At 32.5% G+C, this 18,360-nt stretch overlaps 1 protein-coding gene and 1 long non-coding RNA gene across 14 annotated transcripts in view; one reads left to right on the top strand and one right to left on the bottom strand.

Annotated features, from left to right (window-relative positions):
• The window catches only part of LOC139773086 (dystrophin, isoforms A/C/F/G/H), a 470,778-nt gene that overhangs the window by 11,091 nt on the left and 441,327 nt on the right, over positions 1-18,360 (top strand). For 10 of the 11 annotated variants that reach the window (XM_071707318.1, XM_071707317.1, XM_071707324.1 and 7 more), the window contains 22 exons: positions 9,142-9,203; positions 9,474-9,566; positions 10,084-10,161; positions 10,376-10,468; positions 11,114-11,203; positions 11,290-11,488; positions 11,717-11,874; positions 11,955-12,350; positions 12,460-13,101; positions 13,189-13,311; positions 13,390-13,869; positions 13,960-14,117; positions 14,186-14,553; positions 14,678-15,030; positions 15,102-15,536; positions 15,759-15,911; positions 16,347-16,508; positions 16,958-17,260; positions 17,339-17,482; positions 17,554-17,724; positions 17,965-18,147; positions 18,224-18,340. In XM_071707318.1, coding sequence (XP_071563419.1) covers positions 9,142-9,203; positions 9,474-9,566; positions 10,084-10,161; positions 10,376-10,468; positions 11,114-11,203; positions 11,290-11,488; positions 11,717-11,874; positions 11,955-12,350; positions 12,460-13,101; positions 13,189-13,311; positions 13,390-13,869; positions 13,960-14,117; positions 14,186-14,553; positions 14,678-15,030; positions 15,102-15,536; positions 15,759-15,911; positions 16,347-16,508; positions 16,958-17,260; positions 17,339-17,482; positions 17,554-17,724; positions 17,965-18,147; positions 18,224-18,340 — 4,961 coding nt within the window. The remainder of the gene's footprint in view (positions 1-9,141; positions 9,204-9,473; positions 9,567-10,083; positions 10,162-10,375; positions 10,469-11,113; positions 11,204-11,289; positions 11,489-11,716; positions 11,875-11,954; positions 12,351-12,459; positions 13,102-13,188; positions 13,312-13,389; positions 13,870-13,959; positions 14,118-14,185; positions 14,554-14,677; positions 15,031-15,101; positions 15,537-15,758; positions 15,912-16,346; positions 16,509-16,957; positions 17,261-17,338; positions 17,483-17,553; positions 17,725-17,964; positions 18,148-18,223; positions 18,341-18,360) is intronic. The other variant, XM_071707327.1, reaches the window with a different exon arrangement.
• The window catches only part of LOC139773094 (uncharacterized), a 45,331-nt gene that overhangs the window by 12,525 nt on the left and 14,446 nt on the right, over positions 1-18,360 (bottom strand). The window contains exon 4 of one of the 3 annotated variants that reach the window (XR_011718268.1): positions 2,203-3,651. The exons of the other annotated variants lie outside the window; for them this stretch is intronic. This is a non-coding gene — a long non-coding RNA (uncharacterized lncRNA). Of the gene's footprint in view, positions 1-2,202; positions 3,652-18,360 lie in introns of those variants that run through there. 3 annotated transcript variants of the gene reach the window in all.

Below are 18,360 nucleotides of genomic sequence, written 5' to 3'. Positions count from 1 at the left end.
GTTTGTTTAAATTATTGCGGAGTATTTTTTTACAAGCTGCAAAAAGATTTATTTTAAAAAAATATAATCAAGTATTGTTATTAACAGATTGATAATATATAATGTAATTTGTTATTACTGTTTATACTAATAAATATTTATTACTATCAATAATGATTTTTTTACAAAGAAACTTGCGTTCCGCAGGTCCCTATTAAATTGTTATAAAATTCAGATTGTACAAAATGAAACAACATAATTATGTATAACGAAATTGCAAATATATTCTGGCTTACAAAGAGAATATATATATATATATATTTCCAGATTGTTATTCTCTCTAACGGATTAACAAGTTTACTCCAAATTATCCCTTATAATGTAGTATGCTTCATGAAGGATTGACGTTTGCATCGTGAAACTACATCGTTGCACGTTGTAACATAATCTACGAATTTAGGTATATAATCGTAAATTTAAATTCTCTCCTGCAAACCAGGCTAACTGATCGTTATAAATTTAAGTAGCGTTAATACTTTCTATTCCATTAAATTTTCCTCGTTTACATTGCACGTTCCGGAACGTTGCTGTATTCGTTGTAGCAGGCCAATGAACCATTACTTAAATATACGGTCAATATATCTTTATATGTATATATGTATATGTATATATATAGTATTTAGAAAGGCTGTCGTTCGACAGTTTGGTAGTATTTGTATTATTACATTTAAAAATTACTTACAGAATATGGAGCCACGAAAAAATCACTGCTTTTAGAATAAACTCAATTAAAGATTTAAATATTATTAATCATCACTATTGTAACGCAATTATTACAATATCCGGAGTTAATTTGATGTCAATAAATAAATGGCATTATCATTTATATGTAATGAATATAAAAATATATGAAGGCCTTAAAAGAATAACAAATAATTGTATATATTAAAAATGAGTTTATAATAAAGTATTCACGCTACAGTGAATTCGATATCCTTCACAATACGTATCGTAATAAAAACACGCAAATTTTTCGAAGTATTAGCCGAAGTATATAATGAACAGACAGCTGCATCGATTAATCAACGCTTTGCCACTCCCTTCATTTTTTGTTCAATTAAAAACGTATGTATTACATCACAATGTTAACGGTACCACCCTGTGTACCAGCCTTATAACCGATTGCGTTATTTACTCTTTCGATTATTCTATTAACTAATATAAGATGATATTGAGAGATCCTATCTCAACGCGAACGATTTCTGTGAAGTTAACACACTATTTTCAGAATTTCGATAATTGATAAAGTTCTGGCTCTTCTCCAGAATTTCCGATATATTTTATGATTAGAAAATAGTTTGAAAAATAAGGTTCTAAAAACACGAAGTGCATACTTCGCGTTATACGAAAGTAGGTCGTAATTTTTATTTTAGTCAGAATCGATGTTAATATTTTTTGATGAGATTTTTGAAGTAATATGAAAAATTTCCAATGCCAGACTTTTCCGAAGAAAAAAAAACAATTTTTTTCGTAGAAATATTGTTTAGACAATTTCAATTCGAGATACGACAAATTACCGGTACCCGGTTTCAATCGGCGTTCGATTCGATGATCGTCACGTGATGAGAAACACAGAACGCGCAACTAGTATCCGGACTGTCCGCGTTCCCATGCGGACCCTCGATAATTTCGTTAGCTACCGAGCTCATTGTCATAGTTGAACACTCTCGTGAAGGCACGCACTGGCATTATTCGGTCCCATCAGAACGCTTGACCCGCGAAACCTTTCATGGTGTGGTTAGGGCCAACGACACGCGTGCTCCAGGCACATTCACAGAGAAGAAGTGTGCCGCACTTGCACAGCCGGCAGTGGTCCGCATTGTCAGCTCGTTTAAACAATTGTTCGCTACGCGGTTGGCTTATTTGCATAGTATACATGCTGCTCCCGGCGTACGCGCCCAGCTTGGCGCCATCAAGCCGAAGAGATTCAGCCGGAGACACATTTAGCTTTTTATCATCTAATTATTCTAATATATACGGCATATATTCTAATCTATATGGGTTCAGACTAGTCACACAGTGTTCCGCAAAAAAAAAAAACAATAATTTTATTGAATAATACTTTATTGAATAAAACAATTCACTGGGGTTAGATATTATAATAAAGTATATTAATTACCATATCAAATCTATTAAAGAAGTAACTTTTGATATAATGTATGTCTAATTTATCTCTTTATTATGTCTGACTTGTACTTTATCAAATTTTAATAACATTTGCGATTTTGAAATAATTTCTATAATATATTCGTCTCGCAAAAAAAACTATTTCTTTAAGTTCGATAAACGGTTTATCGAAAATAGATTTATTGGTTAATACTTTGTGCATTAAAATTTTCAAGACGTGTGTGCCTTTTCACCGTTTTAATGCTAAACCCGGTTCTATGTCGCGTTCTTTTAATGTGAATCATGTTCTATATGATGCAGACGATCGCTTTTAGCGATAACTTACTTAAGTGCGTGTAAGAATATTATACGGAGTCTCATAGTCTCTATTTGGCTCACATATATAGCGCTAGATACGGTCATCTGATTCTGGATTTTATTCGTCACATATGAAGATGACGTTCATAGCCAGCTTGGGGTGAGAAGAAGCCAGCTGCGGCTAAACGAGAATGCGGGCTGAATTGGCCATGGCATTAGCTGGCGATGAGCGAGTTGCGGCGCGGCGCGGCGTCCCGCGTCCATTCAATTAGGCCGATTGGTTTTTCGCGTGTAGATTCGCACTTTTCGCAGCAACCGGTCGCAAATTATCCCGAAAGCAATGTGCAATCGGTTTTATCGGCTGAATAAGTGATAGGCGCATGCCGAGTTAATTTTTTTATCCTTTTGCTTCTTCTTATTCTTGCTCTTCCCCGCGTTCCTCACTTAACGAAGAGACGAGAAGAAGTGCTTTCGATAATCTCTTTTAAAGGCCCTTCTACAAGAATTAACTGTTCGTGGATTGACGCCTCGGTAATCTTCGGTTATTTTCATTCGCGCGAATTCCAGTGGCAAAACGTTCCGTTCGATTTAAAAGGAAAGAGGCACGAGAAACGGCGGATCTAATCGGTTCGTAGTTATAGAATGGCATTAACTTGCGCCAGAAGATATTATCTCGATCGATAGTATGCCGTAAAAAAATGATATAACCTTGGCGACTGATATTCGATCTTACTGCGACAGCGATAGGTACTGCAAAACCTAGACATCGCGAATGGCGTAATTATTTACAGCGAACATCATTAATAGTGTGAAACATGTGCATAATTATCATTCAATATTGCATTTTTTTAGAGCATTGCGAAGTATCAAGTTTATTATCTGATTTATAATTTGCAAAGACGGTCGCGCGTTAGGATTACATAATCAAATATTTAATGAGTTATTATTAAGGGGGGAACCTGAATTAGAACGCTTAAAAAAGCATAATTTTTGCAATTTTTTTTCTCGGCTCCAATAAAACGAATCTTTTCGAAACTTTTGGGGTGTTTTATCACACATTTTGACATTAACAAAAAAAAAATTTCATACAAAAATATTGATTTTTAGTGTTAAATGTTCAGCAATATCTACAACGCCTCGACGCCGAAGTTGTTCGTCCTCGTACAATCTAGCGTGCGAAATTTGTGTCTGTAACAAAAAACCAAAAAATTTATTAATTTTTATGTAATTACCTTCTATGTGAACCTAAAAAAATTTTTTAATATCGAAAATTAAACTAATTGTGAGACTTTGAAAAAAAAAGTTACAATTTTCGCCAAAAATTTTCAACTTAATTGTTTAAAAAAAAGTTGTTAAATTTAATTTTTTTATAAATCTCTTAGGTTCACATAGAAGAGAATGCAATTATGTAACTAAAAAATCTTGGATCAAGTCGATTAGTCAAATAGATTTTTCTCTATCTTGTTCGAGAATTCGAAAAACGTGGTTGTAGATATTGCTGAACATTTAATACTAAAAATCAATATTTTTGTATAAAACATTTTTTTTGTTAATGTCAAAATGTGTGATAAAACACCCCAAAAGTTTCGAAAAGATTCGTTTTATTGGAGCCGAGAAAAAAAATTGCAAAAATTATGCTTTTTTTTAGCTTTGCTAAAGCTGTTGAAAAAAATAAAAATCGAAAATTTCGGAAAATTGTTCAAGACAAATAGTTACAATACTGGCAATAAAAAATTGCCAGAACATCTCATTTTGTATTTTTTTTCGAATAAATAAAATATTTGTTTTTTTCCAAAAATTTTGTTCTTAAGCTTATACTCTTTCGTTAAATTCTTTTGAATTGTTTTTGATATAACGATAAAAACTGTTTTTTTTTCACAATTGAATGCAATATGTATATACTTATCATTCGGTAAAATCAGAATCTTCAGAATCAAATCTAAAATATCTAAAATTTATATATGTATTTGTTAAGCTTTTTGACAAGGAATACAAAAATACATATTTTATTAAACTTTACAAGCTAGAAAATAAATTTATTTGACGAAATGCTATTTAATTTATTATCGTATCATCGGTCTTGTCTTATTTTCATATATTATTTGTGTACATGTGTATATTAATGTTGTTTTAATAAAAACTTCTTTTTGCTATTGCAAGTTTAAAGCGCACAGTTCTCAATGAAAAACATTTTATTTATTTAGAATAATTTAATAGCAGAACGCGAATATCGCAGAAAATCGTTTATCCGTTTTTTTTTTAATTTTAACGTGTCGACTATTGATGTGCTCGATTTTTTTCTGTCGCTCAGAAGAGGAGAGGACGCGCAGGCTAAGTTTAGCGGTATAATAGTTTCACGTGGCTGGCACTGTTTTCCCAACAAAGTGTTATCGATATGTGGTTCGTTCAACCCTCACGATCGTTGATTAGATGCGAACGCAGCTTTCAGTTGATTAACGATTCGTAATGAACGGTTATCGCATTAAATCTGCAATGTACATTTATCTGGATTGATTTATCTGGATAGTAAAATTTTCAATAAAATTGTATATTTTTTCAATGACAATTTCTACAGATTTTAACTTTTGTTTTGTAAATTTGACAGTTTATACTAATTTTTTGACGGAAAAAAATTAATTCAAGTTTCTGTGACGTTTAAAAAATACCACAATTGCCATAATTACAAATTATTAACAATATTATAGTAATCAATAACATAATTTAAACTTAAAAATTAAATAAACTGTGAATATAAAATTTAGGACAATAACATCTTGATATAGAAGAATAGTTAAAGATGATAATAATGGAAAATGCATCGAATAAAATGTATAATCCATTAAACAAATTTAATTTAAAGATTAAATATATCCAATCAATAGATTCCAAATACTTATGCATGGTTGAATATGAAATATACAAATGCGCACTTTTGAATCATATATCGATGTTAGTGCTATAATCGTGCTTTATATAAATATATAAACATTCTTGAATATTGTAGCTTTTCATAGAAGATCCAGAGGAAATGACAATAAATTAATTAAAATTTTTCGAAAACAAGAAATTAAAAAACGTTAAAAGATGCTAAATTTTTCGATACCGTCTTTTCATTTCTACATAATTAATTGATGATGATAGTGTATAAGATATATATAAATGAAGAGAGAATAATATATATATATATATATATATGATGACAAACGTATTTCTGAAAACTTTAGAAATTATTACAGCATTAAAATATAAAATTAAAAATTATCGATGTAAAATCGGAATTGTGAAGCATGTTATAACACATAGTGTTAAAATATAATTTTCTGAGAACGGTGGGTATACTTTGAATACTTTGAGCTACACATACGTGTGCTAATTTATAGTAAGACGAAGTATTTACAGACACACAAGTCCTCTGTTTGCTTAATGGCGGTATGTTACTGTTTATACTATGCTTTGAAAGAAAACGAGCGGATGTGCATACCTAAACAGAGTCGTTCTTAGACTAAGTCGGAGTTTAACAAATATTTTCTGAACAGTTTGACATATATAAAATATATTCTATTTTAATATTATAATCGCAATAATTTGTATATGTGTGTATATCTGATTTCAGAAAGAAAAAAGTGCAATCTTGAATTTATAAATAAATAAATGGATTAGATATTTTTCTTCACGTGTAAAAAACAAAAAAATCCTAACACGTTTGGCATATTTCAGTTCTATATCGTTTTTAACATTTAAACTATATAAATTTAGTTAGGTATATCTCATACACAGTTGATATCTAAGAATAGAAGATAATTAAGATTAAGAAGATAATTCACAAAATATGAAGCGTCCAATACCGTCATGGGTTCGCTATAAAATTTGGCTTATTAGCATTTATCCTCTCAAAATCAGTTACATCTCAATCTTAACGATTATTTAAGATTTTTGTCAGGCTAATTATCCACATTAGATGTTGATACATGCGTCAGAACCGTTTTTTCATGTCTCTGATATAATGAGAAATCGTTATATGTGCGCGATTCAGACTTCGGTATGGCGCGATAAGATCCTTTGACAGAAGATGTACGGCGTTCGGAGAAAGAAACCGCCGGATCGTACGCAAGAACTCGTTGCACCATATTCGGAAGCGCCGTATTTTCGCAGGACTGGACGAAGATATCTCACCGCCCCGGAACAGAACCGCAATTTTTTTATGTTTATTAATCTCAGCATGCTGTTCGACCGTTATCAATAATCGTTGCTATTATTTAAGATTTAAATAAAACATTGATTGGCATATTTTCATTGATTTCTATGCGTTGGTAACTTCTATTATACGTAGAAATATATTAAAGCATTATATGACAATTTTTGCTAATCTTTTGGAGTTAATTGATTATAACACCGACGAGCGTTAACAGATAATTCGGTTTTTCTTTTTATCTGATTAATTTACAATGGTAACTTATTCGAATAATATAATATGATAATAAAAATATAATATGATTGCGTGTGTGTTATATAATGCGATGATAAATTAAAATTAAATCCGTCCAGTAGTTTTAGAGAAAATCGTGGACATACATACATACACGCCGAATATAGACCCTCCTTTTTTTGAAGTCGGTTAAAAATTATGTTACCCCTCTTCTGTCTTCTGGATCGATAATCCCATTATTCTTAATGACGGTATTTCCCTAATGACTCTGAGCTTTCGTGAGGTAAGCTCGAAGGCGACCGACTTCCGCACGAGACAGATTGTCTTTGCGTGCGTTGATCTCACGACTTACTTTACTTTAAGTACATGATCACCATTTGCGATTTCTTCCCGTCTGCACGTTACTCACGTGAACTACGTTTCCTCAGAGACAAGTATGTCCATTCATTCATTCATCGGTAATGTCTGTTGGTTAGCGTGTTTTCCTTAAGGCTCGTTAAAGTGCGCTATCGACTATGGATGACTTCCAGATTCCAAATGAGGAGTCGATCTTCTGGACCGCACCGAACGGTGCCTTGCATTCATTGCAGAAAGAAAGTTCTCTCCGCGTTTGGAAATCGACGTAAAATTTTCTTCTTAAAAATGTTCTTAAAAATATTTGTACATTTTTTGCACCACTATCCATCAGGAAATACGATAGAATGTATACCGAGACTTTTTGTTCGGGTAGTTGTGTGACAAGTGATAAACAAACAGGATTGTACAGTTTGAAAATTACCATTGACAAGATCCTCTATTGCGTTGCGAGGTGGTTACAAGTTCTTTCTGCGTGGCGTTAATTTAATATGCAGCGATGCAAGTGCCACGTGTCGCTCGTCTAAATATAATTCTCCAAACGTGTCAGAACTATGCTGGAAGGGTATATATTTCGCGAAACGTGCGGGAGTAATGATTCTCTCCACATCATATAAACATTCCAAAATGCGTGAAAGCTGACATCACCTATCTTTCTATTTTTATCGGCGCGGGCGTGCCGACGCTCGTAGCTTCCTTATAAGCCGGTTGCATCACGACGCATGAAATCAGCATGCGATCAATTCGCCACCGTGCAGATGATGATGACGACGAGCATTCGGTCGATGCGGCATACCGTCTTGTGTACTTAGCAATCCGATAAAATGAACAGGTACTTATAGTATTCGCGGCTTGCTGCTCGGTCGACCTAAATTTCGAGTTTACTGCTTCAGTCACCGAGGTCAACTAGTGTCAACGCGATAGATGATGATGAGCCGCCGTTGCTGCGTCGGCAATAATTTTACGAGCGAGTAAAACCGCCAGCGGATCAACGACTGTTGCTCCACTTTAATGTATTATAAATTGCGAAAGTATTCTAAGTATTTTGTTCATAGACCGCGTAACGAATAATTGAGGATCCCCGAGACAAAGTGACATTCGCGCGAAATCTTTCCTTCGCCGAGATAAATTTTGCCCGGAATACAGATAAATCACATCGTGGAATAAATATGTTTATTTTAGTTATCAAAAAAGTCATATATCTCAGTTTGCCTCTGAATCATGGTTTAACGATTATTTCTCAGTACGATAAGAGAAATATTTCACGAATAAGTAACCATAAACTTTATTAATTTTTGACGATGTAAATGTATGATTAAATTGTAAACAAAGAAAGATACAGATTATACACGCGGAATAAGCATTCATTAATCACACGTATGTATGTATAATGTCAGATTGTAAAGGTACATATGTTGATATGAAGTAAGCATACGTTATTCATTATTTGTTAATTTGTTAATTCGATTATCGCGATTGGATTGTCTAATCTGTTTGTTTAATTCATACCTACATGTTTGCATACAAAACGTGAAAATCTAAGAAGTTCTTTGATTTCTACCGATTATAATATTAAAAAATTATCGGTTTATTAAAAGACATTTTTGGGAAAATTTTAGGAAAATGTTAATTAAGTATTACTTAATTAACATTTTCCTAAAATTATATACTTAATAAGCATGTATGTACACTCGAGAGCTTACGTACGTTTATTATCAATTTATCGGGTTATAGTATTATATTAAATAACATGGAGATACATTTAACTTCTATAATTTTATATTAATATTGAATATTACGTAATGAAGTATTTCTGTATTTCTCTTAAAATATTTTAAAGATTTGCTAAATTCCCCCCAAAAGTTTATTAATTATAATGAGTGATAATAATATTGCAGATGAGCGAGAAGATGTGCAAAAGAAGACGTTCGCCAAATGGATAAATTCGCAGCTTCTCAAGGTAAAGGATCTTCTTCGGTCCAATTACCATTCGCCTGTTATTATACACACACCATTTATTCGCGGGACTGTACCGCGTGCACGGTATGCGAGAGGAGTTTCGCTCTTAAATCTCTCCATGCGTGGAGGAACGTAATAAGCATCTACTTGTTACGCGTGTTCATATTTCTCCGTTCGTTATCTCCTAACGCGATATAATAGCTCGTCGAGGGCAGCTTCCAGCGATGAAAAAACCGCGAGACGGATGTTTAATCTGTCTTACTTTCCGTAGAATCAACACGATCCGATCAGCGATCTGTTCATCGACTTACGAGATGGAAATCGCTTGCTGTCACTCCTGGAAGTGCTCACCTCTAAGACTTATGTAAGTATGCCGCGTGCCTATCTGTATGCACACCATGATAATCGCCTAGCGTGGCTTAGCGGCGATCCGTGATTTCGCGTGAGTTTTTCCACGTCGGCGATAGACTGTCGAAAGCGTTCTTAGGCTCTTAGATCGCGCAAAGGTGATCGTTAGAACATCTCTTGGCCGACGGCACTTCCTAATAAAATTATTCCTCATGCATACCGCGTCAGCACACTCGCGTTCGCCGTGGCGAATTGCGAGCAGGTGCGCGTGCATCGGGGATATTTGCATAAGAGTGCACGATTACGAATGCGCGGTAGGCGTAAGAATGTTCCATTCCCGAGATATAATACCGTGTTACAGCATTTGCATTGCCCCTACACAGGTGTTGGCTTTCATCGTTGAAATTTATTTTGCACAATGGCTCGTATAGAATTAGTAGCTTTTATGTTAAAACAAGTCAAGTGAGTGCCAGGTATAAGTAAGGTGTGTTTAAAGCGCGCATAATATAATAGCAAAGATATTTATTTTACAGAAAAGAGAACGCGGTCGGATGCGAGTGCATCATCTCAATAATGTTAATAAAGCGTTGCAAATTCTTGAACAAAATAACGTAAGTACATAACTGCAACATTTATGCTTGAACTGCAACTGTATTATGCTAGAAATATTTAACAGCTAAAAAGAATCACTATAGTCAACAGAATCACGAAACAGAAGCAGATGGCGAAAATAAATCTTGTTTTATTTAATATTAATTATAAGATATTGTTTATATAAGTAAATCATAAAATTCTGTCAAAGCTGTATAATATTATGTATTTTAGGTGAAACTTGTCAATATTAGTAGCAATGACATTGTTGATGGTAATCCTAAATTGACACTTGGTTTGGTGTGGAGTATTATTCTTCATTGGCAAGTAAGTTTTCGATAACATAAATATTAAAGTGTACAAATTACAACAGAATTCTTTTCTATTTCAATTTGCAATAATTCAGTTCATTTATAATTTTGGAGATACCTTTCTAATTATGCATCTCTCACAGACCATTTTATCATCAAGAAAAAAAAAACTCTTATGTAAATTAAAATCTGACTATAACATGCCTTTGCTATATTAAGTATTGATCGTTCATGTCATGAAGTTTTAATTCATTATATATATGGAACGGAACTGTCAGTTTATACGAGACTATTTTCTACTTTCAAATTGAAAGGATATTGGAGACTCCTTGAATGAAATAGATTTAAGTCGTACGAGCGTGACATATAAATACTTTTAACCCAGCAATAAGGAATTAATGAATCATTTACTTTCAATGAGAATTGAATGTAGTTTTCTTAATTTAGATTTGAATGGAACGTGAGGCCGACGATATTCGTGTATAAAACATTTTCTTTTTATTTTATAAATGATAGAAATAGAAATAAAAGATATCTTTAAAGCAAAAGCATTTTTAGCTAAATTTATTCTGATTTTTATAATCGTTTTTAGGATATCGATAATTTGTATTTATCATATGTAAGTTCTCATTATTATCAACTTTTCTATTAATATCAACAGGTACATTATCATTTGAAAGATCTAATGACAGAATTACAACAGACAAATTTAGAAAAAACACTTCTTGCTTGGTGTCGTCAAAACTCACAGGTAATATGTAAAAATATTATAGATATGTATCGAATTCATTAAAATAAAGCAATAATAATTTTATCTTTATAATGGTCCTTTCTTAGAATTATCCTGGTGTTGATATTAAAAATTTTACAACATCTTGGTCGGACGGTTTAGCGTTTAACGCAATCTTACATAAATGGAAACCTCACTTGTTTGACTTCAATAATATCGCGCGTAAGCATCCAAATGCTAGATTGGATCATGCTTTTCGGCTCGCACAAGAACATCTTGGTATTGAACGTCTTTTGGATCCCGAAGGTAATTTAATTCGAGACACGTTCTACACATGTTGCGTTATATGCAATAACGATAATTCTTAGCCTTTGCATCTTGTGTATTTGACACGAAAATTTTCGAACATTATATTACGTATATTTTGGTTGTCAAATTATCAATTTTTGTTGACAATAGTTGTCACATCTGTCAGATTATAGAGCAAGTCATCGACATTATACGATTAAATGACGATATTATATTTTATTTTAGATGTCAATACTTCAGTACCGGATAAAAAGTCCATAATGATGTACGTTATGTGTCTCTTTCAATCGTTACCACATTCGGGGGACGACATTGGTGAACTAGATCTTTCAATCGCAAGTGACAGCACTCCAGTTAGTCCCGTTACAACACCAGGCACAGATGTATGTGAATCGTGATTTAGCAAATGAGCGAGAGAATTATATCCTTTTAACATATGACACGTAAAAATATTAACTTACAGACTACTTTAACGTTCGGCAATTTCGGAATGCCGGCATCTCGCCCGATGAGTTTAGCTACAAATGTTTCGGTCGAGCTTGGCGGCTATCAAGTTGCGCTTGAAGATGTTTTAACGTGGCTTTTGGAAGCAGAAGATAAATTGAATCATGCCCCCGAGCCGGGCTCGACTCTAGACATACTGAAACAACAATTCCACGAGCATGAAACCTTCTTGATGGAACTATCCGGTCATCAAGATGGAGTAGGAACTGTTCTGGAGGAAGGTGCAAGATTGTTAGCTGAAGGCGGATTGCAGAAAGATGAAGAGCACGAAGTTCGTGTGCAAATGTCTTTACTAAATTCTCGTTGGGAAGAACTTCGAATGCGCGCCATGGAAAGGCAAACAAGAATTCACGAGGTATGCTGCATTTTGTCGATAAAAATAATATATTGCAGAGAAGTATTTTTAGTACATACATTCAATTATTTCTTAATTTCTTACAAATGTAATCTATGATCATTTCTAGGTCTTGATGCAAATGCAACAGGCTCAGCTAGATGCGTTACGACAATGGTTGACAATAACTGAAGATCGAATTTCGTTGATGGCAGCAACCGAATTAAATCCATCAACCGTCGCGGAACAACTGAAACATCTTAACGAATTAGAACAAGATATTCATGCGCAACAAGACGTAGTCGACGGTATGAGGAACATGGTGGTAGTTGTGGACGAAGAAAATTCCGAGGCTGTTTATGCGCAAATGGAGGACCAATTGTCTGCTCTCGGTGAACGTTGGAGTCACATCTGCCGGTGGAAAGAGGAGCGACACCAGCGATTGGAATCTTTATCTACGTTTTGGCAAAATATTACTGATGATTACAAAAGGCTGGTAGCATGGTTGAACGAAACAGAAATTACATTAAAACAAATGGAAGCTAACCCGGCATCCGAATTTGGCGAAGTATTAGACAGAATAAAGAAATTGCAAGTTCTTAAAGCAGAAATGGATATAAATCAGAAGAAATTAACATCTCTACAAGAATCAATTCAGGATTTAGATGGTAACAGCTCGTCTTTAGAATACGCGAATATTTTGGAAAAGATCGAAAATCTGCAAGATCGATGGGAAGCCGTTGGACAAATCATGGAAGTACAATCCCAAAGGGTAATTTAAGATTTTAGATTATTACATTTAAAATATATTTTGTTCTTTAATTCTTAAATAATATATTTTTATTATATTGCGCATTAGATAACAAATTCTGGATTTGAGTTTGATTTAAAATCCGAAGAGAACATAACAACTATTAAAGGAAACGAATGGATGTCCGAAACGGTAACAAGTATAGCATATAAAGAAGAGATTACTGCAACAGTACGTATATATTTTCTTATTATTCTCAATATTTTTTGTATTCGGTTTTCGTGACTAATAAAATACTTTTCTTTTCAGTCAACACCACATAGTGATTCAAAGAAACGGCGTGTTGATAATACTACTAAACATGAGTTCGAATCGGCATTACTTCAACTATATAAATGGCTGGATTACGTAGATTTAGAAATTGGCCGTTCGGAAGGAGTGTTTGACGAATTAAGCGTGGAAGAGAAGAAAGTTGTCTATGAAGATACTCTTACAGATATGGATTCGCATAAAAATGAATATGATAAAGTTCTTGAAATTGGTAAACGACTTATCGATGAGTTAAAAAATGCGAACGAGTCCACTGAAGAAGAAGAATCCAAGATTAAAGACATACAAAATTGTTGGACAGCGACAAATAATCGTCTTCAGGAGATAAAGAGACGCATAGATTATCTGGAGGAAGTAAAGAAATTCCGGACTGAACTAGCTAGTCTAAATTTGATGTTGGAAAGTTACACCAAGTGGTTTGATACAAATAAAGAAAACAATCAAATAGAACCATTTAGGGTAAGCTAAAATATTGCCTTTAATATAATTTAATTTTTAATATGAATGTACGCTATTTTTTAAATCTTAATCTTAAAACATTTTATTCAGGTTAAAATGAAATCAATGAAATCCCATGATGAGCGCATAAGAAAGATACTTGAAAAAGCAAAAGAATTGTCAGAAAATCAAGTTGCTGTTACAGAAACTAGTAATATGGACGCAGACGTAAAAACTTTTTTGACTAAGTGGGAGAATTTGTATGCAATGTAAGTATTATTGTAAATATATACATATTATAAATTTGATGTGTTGCTTAATAGAATGTAACATTCAGGTTATCCGAACGATTGACTGAAATAACTAATGCCATTGATCGAACACCGCCTAAAAAATACATTGAGGCAGTCACCAATCTGATATCGTTTATTAATAATGTGGAAAGTGTTCTATTGTCAGAACATATAATTATGTCAGACAAGAAAATTATGGAAGAGCAAATAAAAAGATTTAAAGATATACAAAGCTCGTTAAAAGAACAGGAAGAAACTTTCAAATATGTTAACTCTACTGGACAAGATTTAATAGCGAAAATAAATGATGATTCTTCAGGACAGCGACTTAAAGATGAATTGCAAGATTTAAATACTAAATGGAGTGATATTCCTATCATTTTGGAAGAGAAACAACAGACTCTTACCAAAAGTAAATAGAAAATAAATATAAATACGTGTAATATAATGCAAAAGTGCTTGTTTTTTATCTAGTTATTATATTTATATTGTGTTATGACTTCATAAGAAATTTATTAATACAATGCATGTTTCAGATATCACAATTTTGCAAACGTTTAATACTGAACTTTCTACTCTTGAATCTTGGTTGGAAAAATCATTATTGTATCTAGAAAATTTATCTAAAGACAACATTATGGATAATGTCGAAAAAATGGAGCATAAATTAGAGCAAATTCGTTTGTTTTCTCAAGAAATAGATAAAACAAAACCGCAATTAGAAGCACTTCGATTATTGGCAAATAGAATACTCGAAAAATCTGAACCTAATTTTGCAAGCCTGTTAAACAGCAAATTGGAAGCTGTAACATATAAATGGAACACAATTGTTAACGAGGCTAAAAGTTTAAACGACAAATATGAGAGTACTTTAAAGAAAAATGATAACGTAAGTATACATGATCTTTATAAATAAAAATAAAAATATTTTTTGTTGCATAATAATTTTGTTTTCGTTAGATTATTAATGGTATAGAAGATTTTACAAAGTGGCTGTCAAGTTTAGAAAAGGAGATACCAATAGAGTCAAGAATAACATCTTCAGTTGAGCTGTTTCAAGTTCGTGGTCGATATCAAGCGCTGAAAGACAACATTGACAAACGAGTGGAAGAATTTAGAAACTTGAACGAAATGGGAAATGATAAACTATTAAGTTCAGAAGGATCATCCGTTCAAGAACTTGGTAGACGCTTCACTTTCTTAAATGCACGATGGACGGATGTTACAGATCGTATATACGAACGCTATAGACATTTACAAAATGCTAGTCATGAGTACGGGGAATTTCGTGCTTTAGTGGCACAGGAAAGTGATTGGTTGGATAAGTTAGACAAGCGATTAAAAAAATCGCCTAAAACTGCTGCAGACGCGGAAGAAATTTCGGAAGAGCTGGATGTGAGTAAATTGTTCAAATATTTGATAATAATTATCCTATAATTTAAATCAAGTAATTAGCTCATAAAAATTAAAATTTAAAAAATTAATTTAGTATCTTTAGTAATACTTTTTGGAAAAAATTAAATTTTTTCCTTCCAAAGTTATGTAATTTTATGTAATTCTTTCTGCGTATAATACACACACAACATACACTAAAAAATTATATGTATTATATTTTAGGATTTAGAAAATTACATACGAAATCATCCGGAATCTAGACTTGAGAAAATTCAAGAAATTGGTAAACAACTTATTGACAGTAATATTATGACTCATTCTATTGAAACAGACGTAGAGGGATTAACAAATCGATGGGAAAACTTAAACAAGCAGGTATGCATACACATGCATAGATATAGAGATCTATGTTTGTTACTAATATAAAGTGTATGATTTATAATACTAAGATATATTCTAAAGAGCTTATGTTATCGAAATGTATGTATGTGTTAAGCATAAGCATTAAGTTTTGAGACTTTAACAGCTTGTAACCATGCATGTGGCATTATTACAAATTGCTCAGAAAGATTATGTTCGTGCGAAAATTATCCTAACTATAATATAATAAAAGTATAAATAGATATGCAACAAAATATTAAAGAAAATCTTTAAATATTATATAATTATATATATATATATGTATATACAATTGTATAATGTATTATATTTTTGCTTGGCTGAGAAAAGTAATGATCATTCATTGCAAGTCTAATACTTGTTTTGTAAAGTTAGTTTAGTTAGAAAGATAGAGTATTATGTTTTGAGTAGGCAGGGCAACGGGCCAAGCTGTTGGAAGGATCAGTGAAGCAAGCCCAACAATCGGAAGGGCGTATCCTTGCCCTTCAGCATTCTTTAACACAAATAGACTCCGTACTAACTGCACGTCTTGATTGCGACCTCACTGCTGATGATTTGCCTCACGATTACCAGGTCTGTCCATGAAAAAAATAATATGTATTATGTCATATCATAATTAAAGAAGTAATATATAATTTAAAAATATTAGAACTGTATCGGTTGCAGTTTTGTTGCTTGTGAATAATTATCATTTAAAAGTCTTATTAACATATACAGTTACTATGATAAATATATTACACAAATAATTTAAAAATTAAAAAAACAAGGATATCAGAAGATAGGTATCAATATATGTTTTATTCTATATGTATATAGCGATTTTGAAATCACGGAAATAGCATGATCGAAAGAATGTGGTTATTAAAAGTTGCATCTTTTATATAAATTTTACTAACTAATTATATCATAAAAAGAACGTAAAATTTTACTAATGCATATGGCGTGTCACTAAGTATGATATATATGGTAATAGAACAATAGATATTATTTATCTTATGTATAATTACGTATTATGGCCACAGAAATTAATGGAAGAATTGGAACAGCAGCGTGCTACGCTCGAGGAAATGGCATCACAAATTGAATCGTATAAAGCTTCTGGTAAACAAGAAGCGGCACTTCGACTCCAAGAACAAATGTCCCTGATTGAACAGAAATATGTTAAAGTGCAAAGAAAGTTTCAACGCTTTCGTTGTCCGACCAATATAGAACCTAGATTATCGAGAGCTTTACGAGAACTCAGGGGAATAGAAGAAGCAACTTGTTTGCTAGAATTATCATCGGAAGATCCCGAAGTCATCGAGGGTCAATTAAAACATTGTCTGGTAATATAAGTTACACGTTTATTCATATATTGCATAATGTAATATATGCACGTCAATAATTTATTCATTGTCTTACAGCGTTTTTATCAGACTTTAAGTGAGATTAAAAGTGAAATTGAATGTATAATCGTAACTGGAAGAAAATTAGTCGAAGATAAAGTGGTTCCCGAACCGGATAAATTTTCAAAGCGAATTGACATGTTAAAGGAATTATATAATAAGGTATTTAAGTTTTATTAATTTTAGAAAAGAATATATCAAAAGAACAATTCAAATATTTAAATTTGTTGTAGCTTGGTCTTCACATAACGGAATTTAAATCTATATTAGAATCGGCATTAGATTTGTCACGCGACATGCATAAAAATATGGCGTATGTTAATATGTCTATCGAAAGCATAAATAAGGAACTAGATACGCAAAAAAGCATGCCCGATCTGCCGGTAAATGCGATATATGTACGAGTAAGTATATAAATTCTAATAATATATATTTCATTACGTTTTTATATTCAGATATAACATTCATTAAATAACATTTAGTATTAATCGTGTTTTTACATTTAAATAAATATTTCATTACGTTTTTATATTCAGATATAACATTCATTAAATAACATTTAGTATTAATCGTGTTTTTACATTTGAATTGAATTATAAATGTCTTTTTACAAACAGTGAAATTTATATTTCATGCCATTACAGGAGACTCTAACTGAAGTAATCTCGCGTCTCAATGTTATAAGAGACAAATTATTTGTATCGCAAAACCAATTCTCAAAATTATGCGATCCTATGTATCTTGAACCACTTAAGGAAAAAATGTCCGACGTAATTATGAGATTAGCTAATACAGAAAAGAGATTGCGACTTTGTCAAGGTTCAGAGGTAAATGTCTTTTATATAATACTATAAATCTGAATATTAAATAAATATATATGTTTTTTTTCATTTTCCGTAAAAGGATGAACCTAACGTTGACGAAATAAATGCGTGGCTTCTACAAGTTGAAGAGAAGTTAAATAAATTAGATGCAGTTCCAATTGATCAACTTACAGAACATCACTTTGAACAGTGCAAGGTATTGAAATGTTCTCGTAT

The sequence above is a fragment of the Temnothorax nylanderi genome, unplaced genomic scaffold (genome assembly GCF_030848795.1).
Source record: "Temnothorax nylanderi isolate EJ_2023f unplaced genomic scaffold, tnyl_v1.0 TNYL_tig0057_pilon, whole genome shotgun sequence".
Classification (NCBI taxonomy): Eukaryota; Metazoa; Arthropoda; class Insecta; order Hymenoptera; family Formicidae; genus Temnothorax; species Temnothorax nylanderi.
Note: the sequence above shows the minus strand (reverse complement) of the source record. Positions and strands in the feature narration are given on the sequence as shown.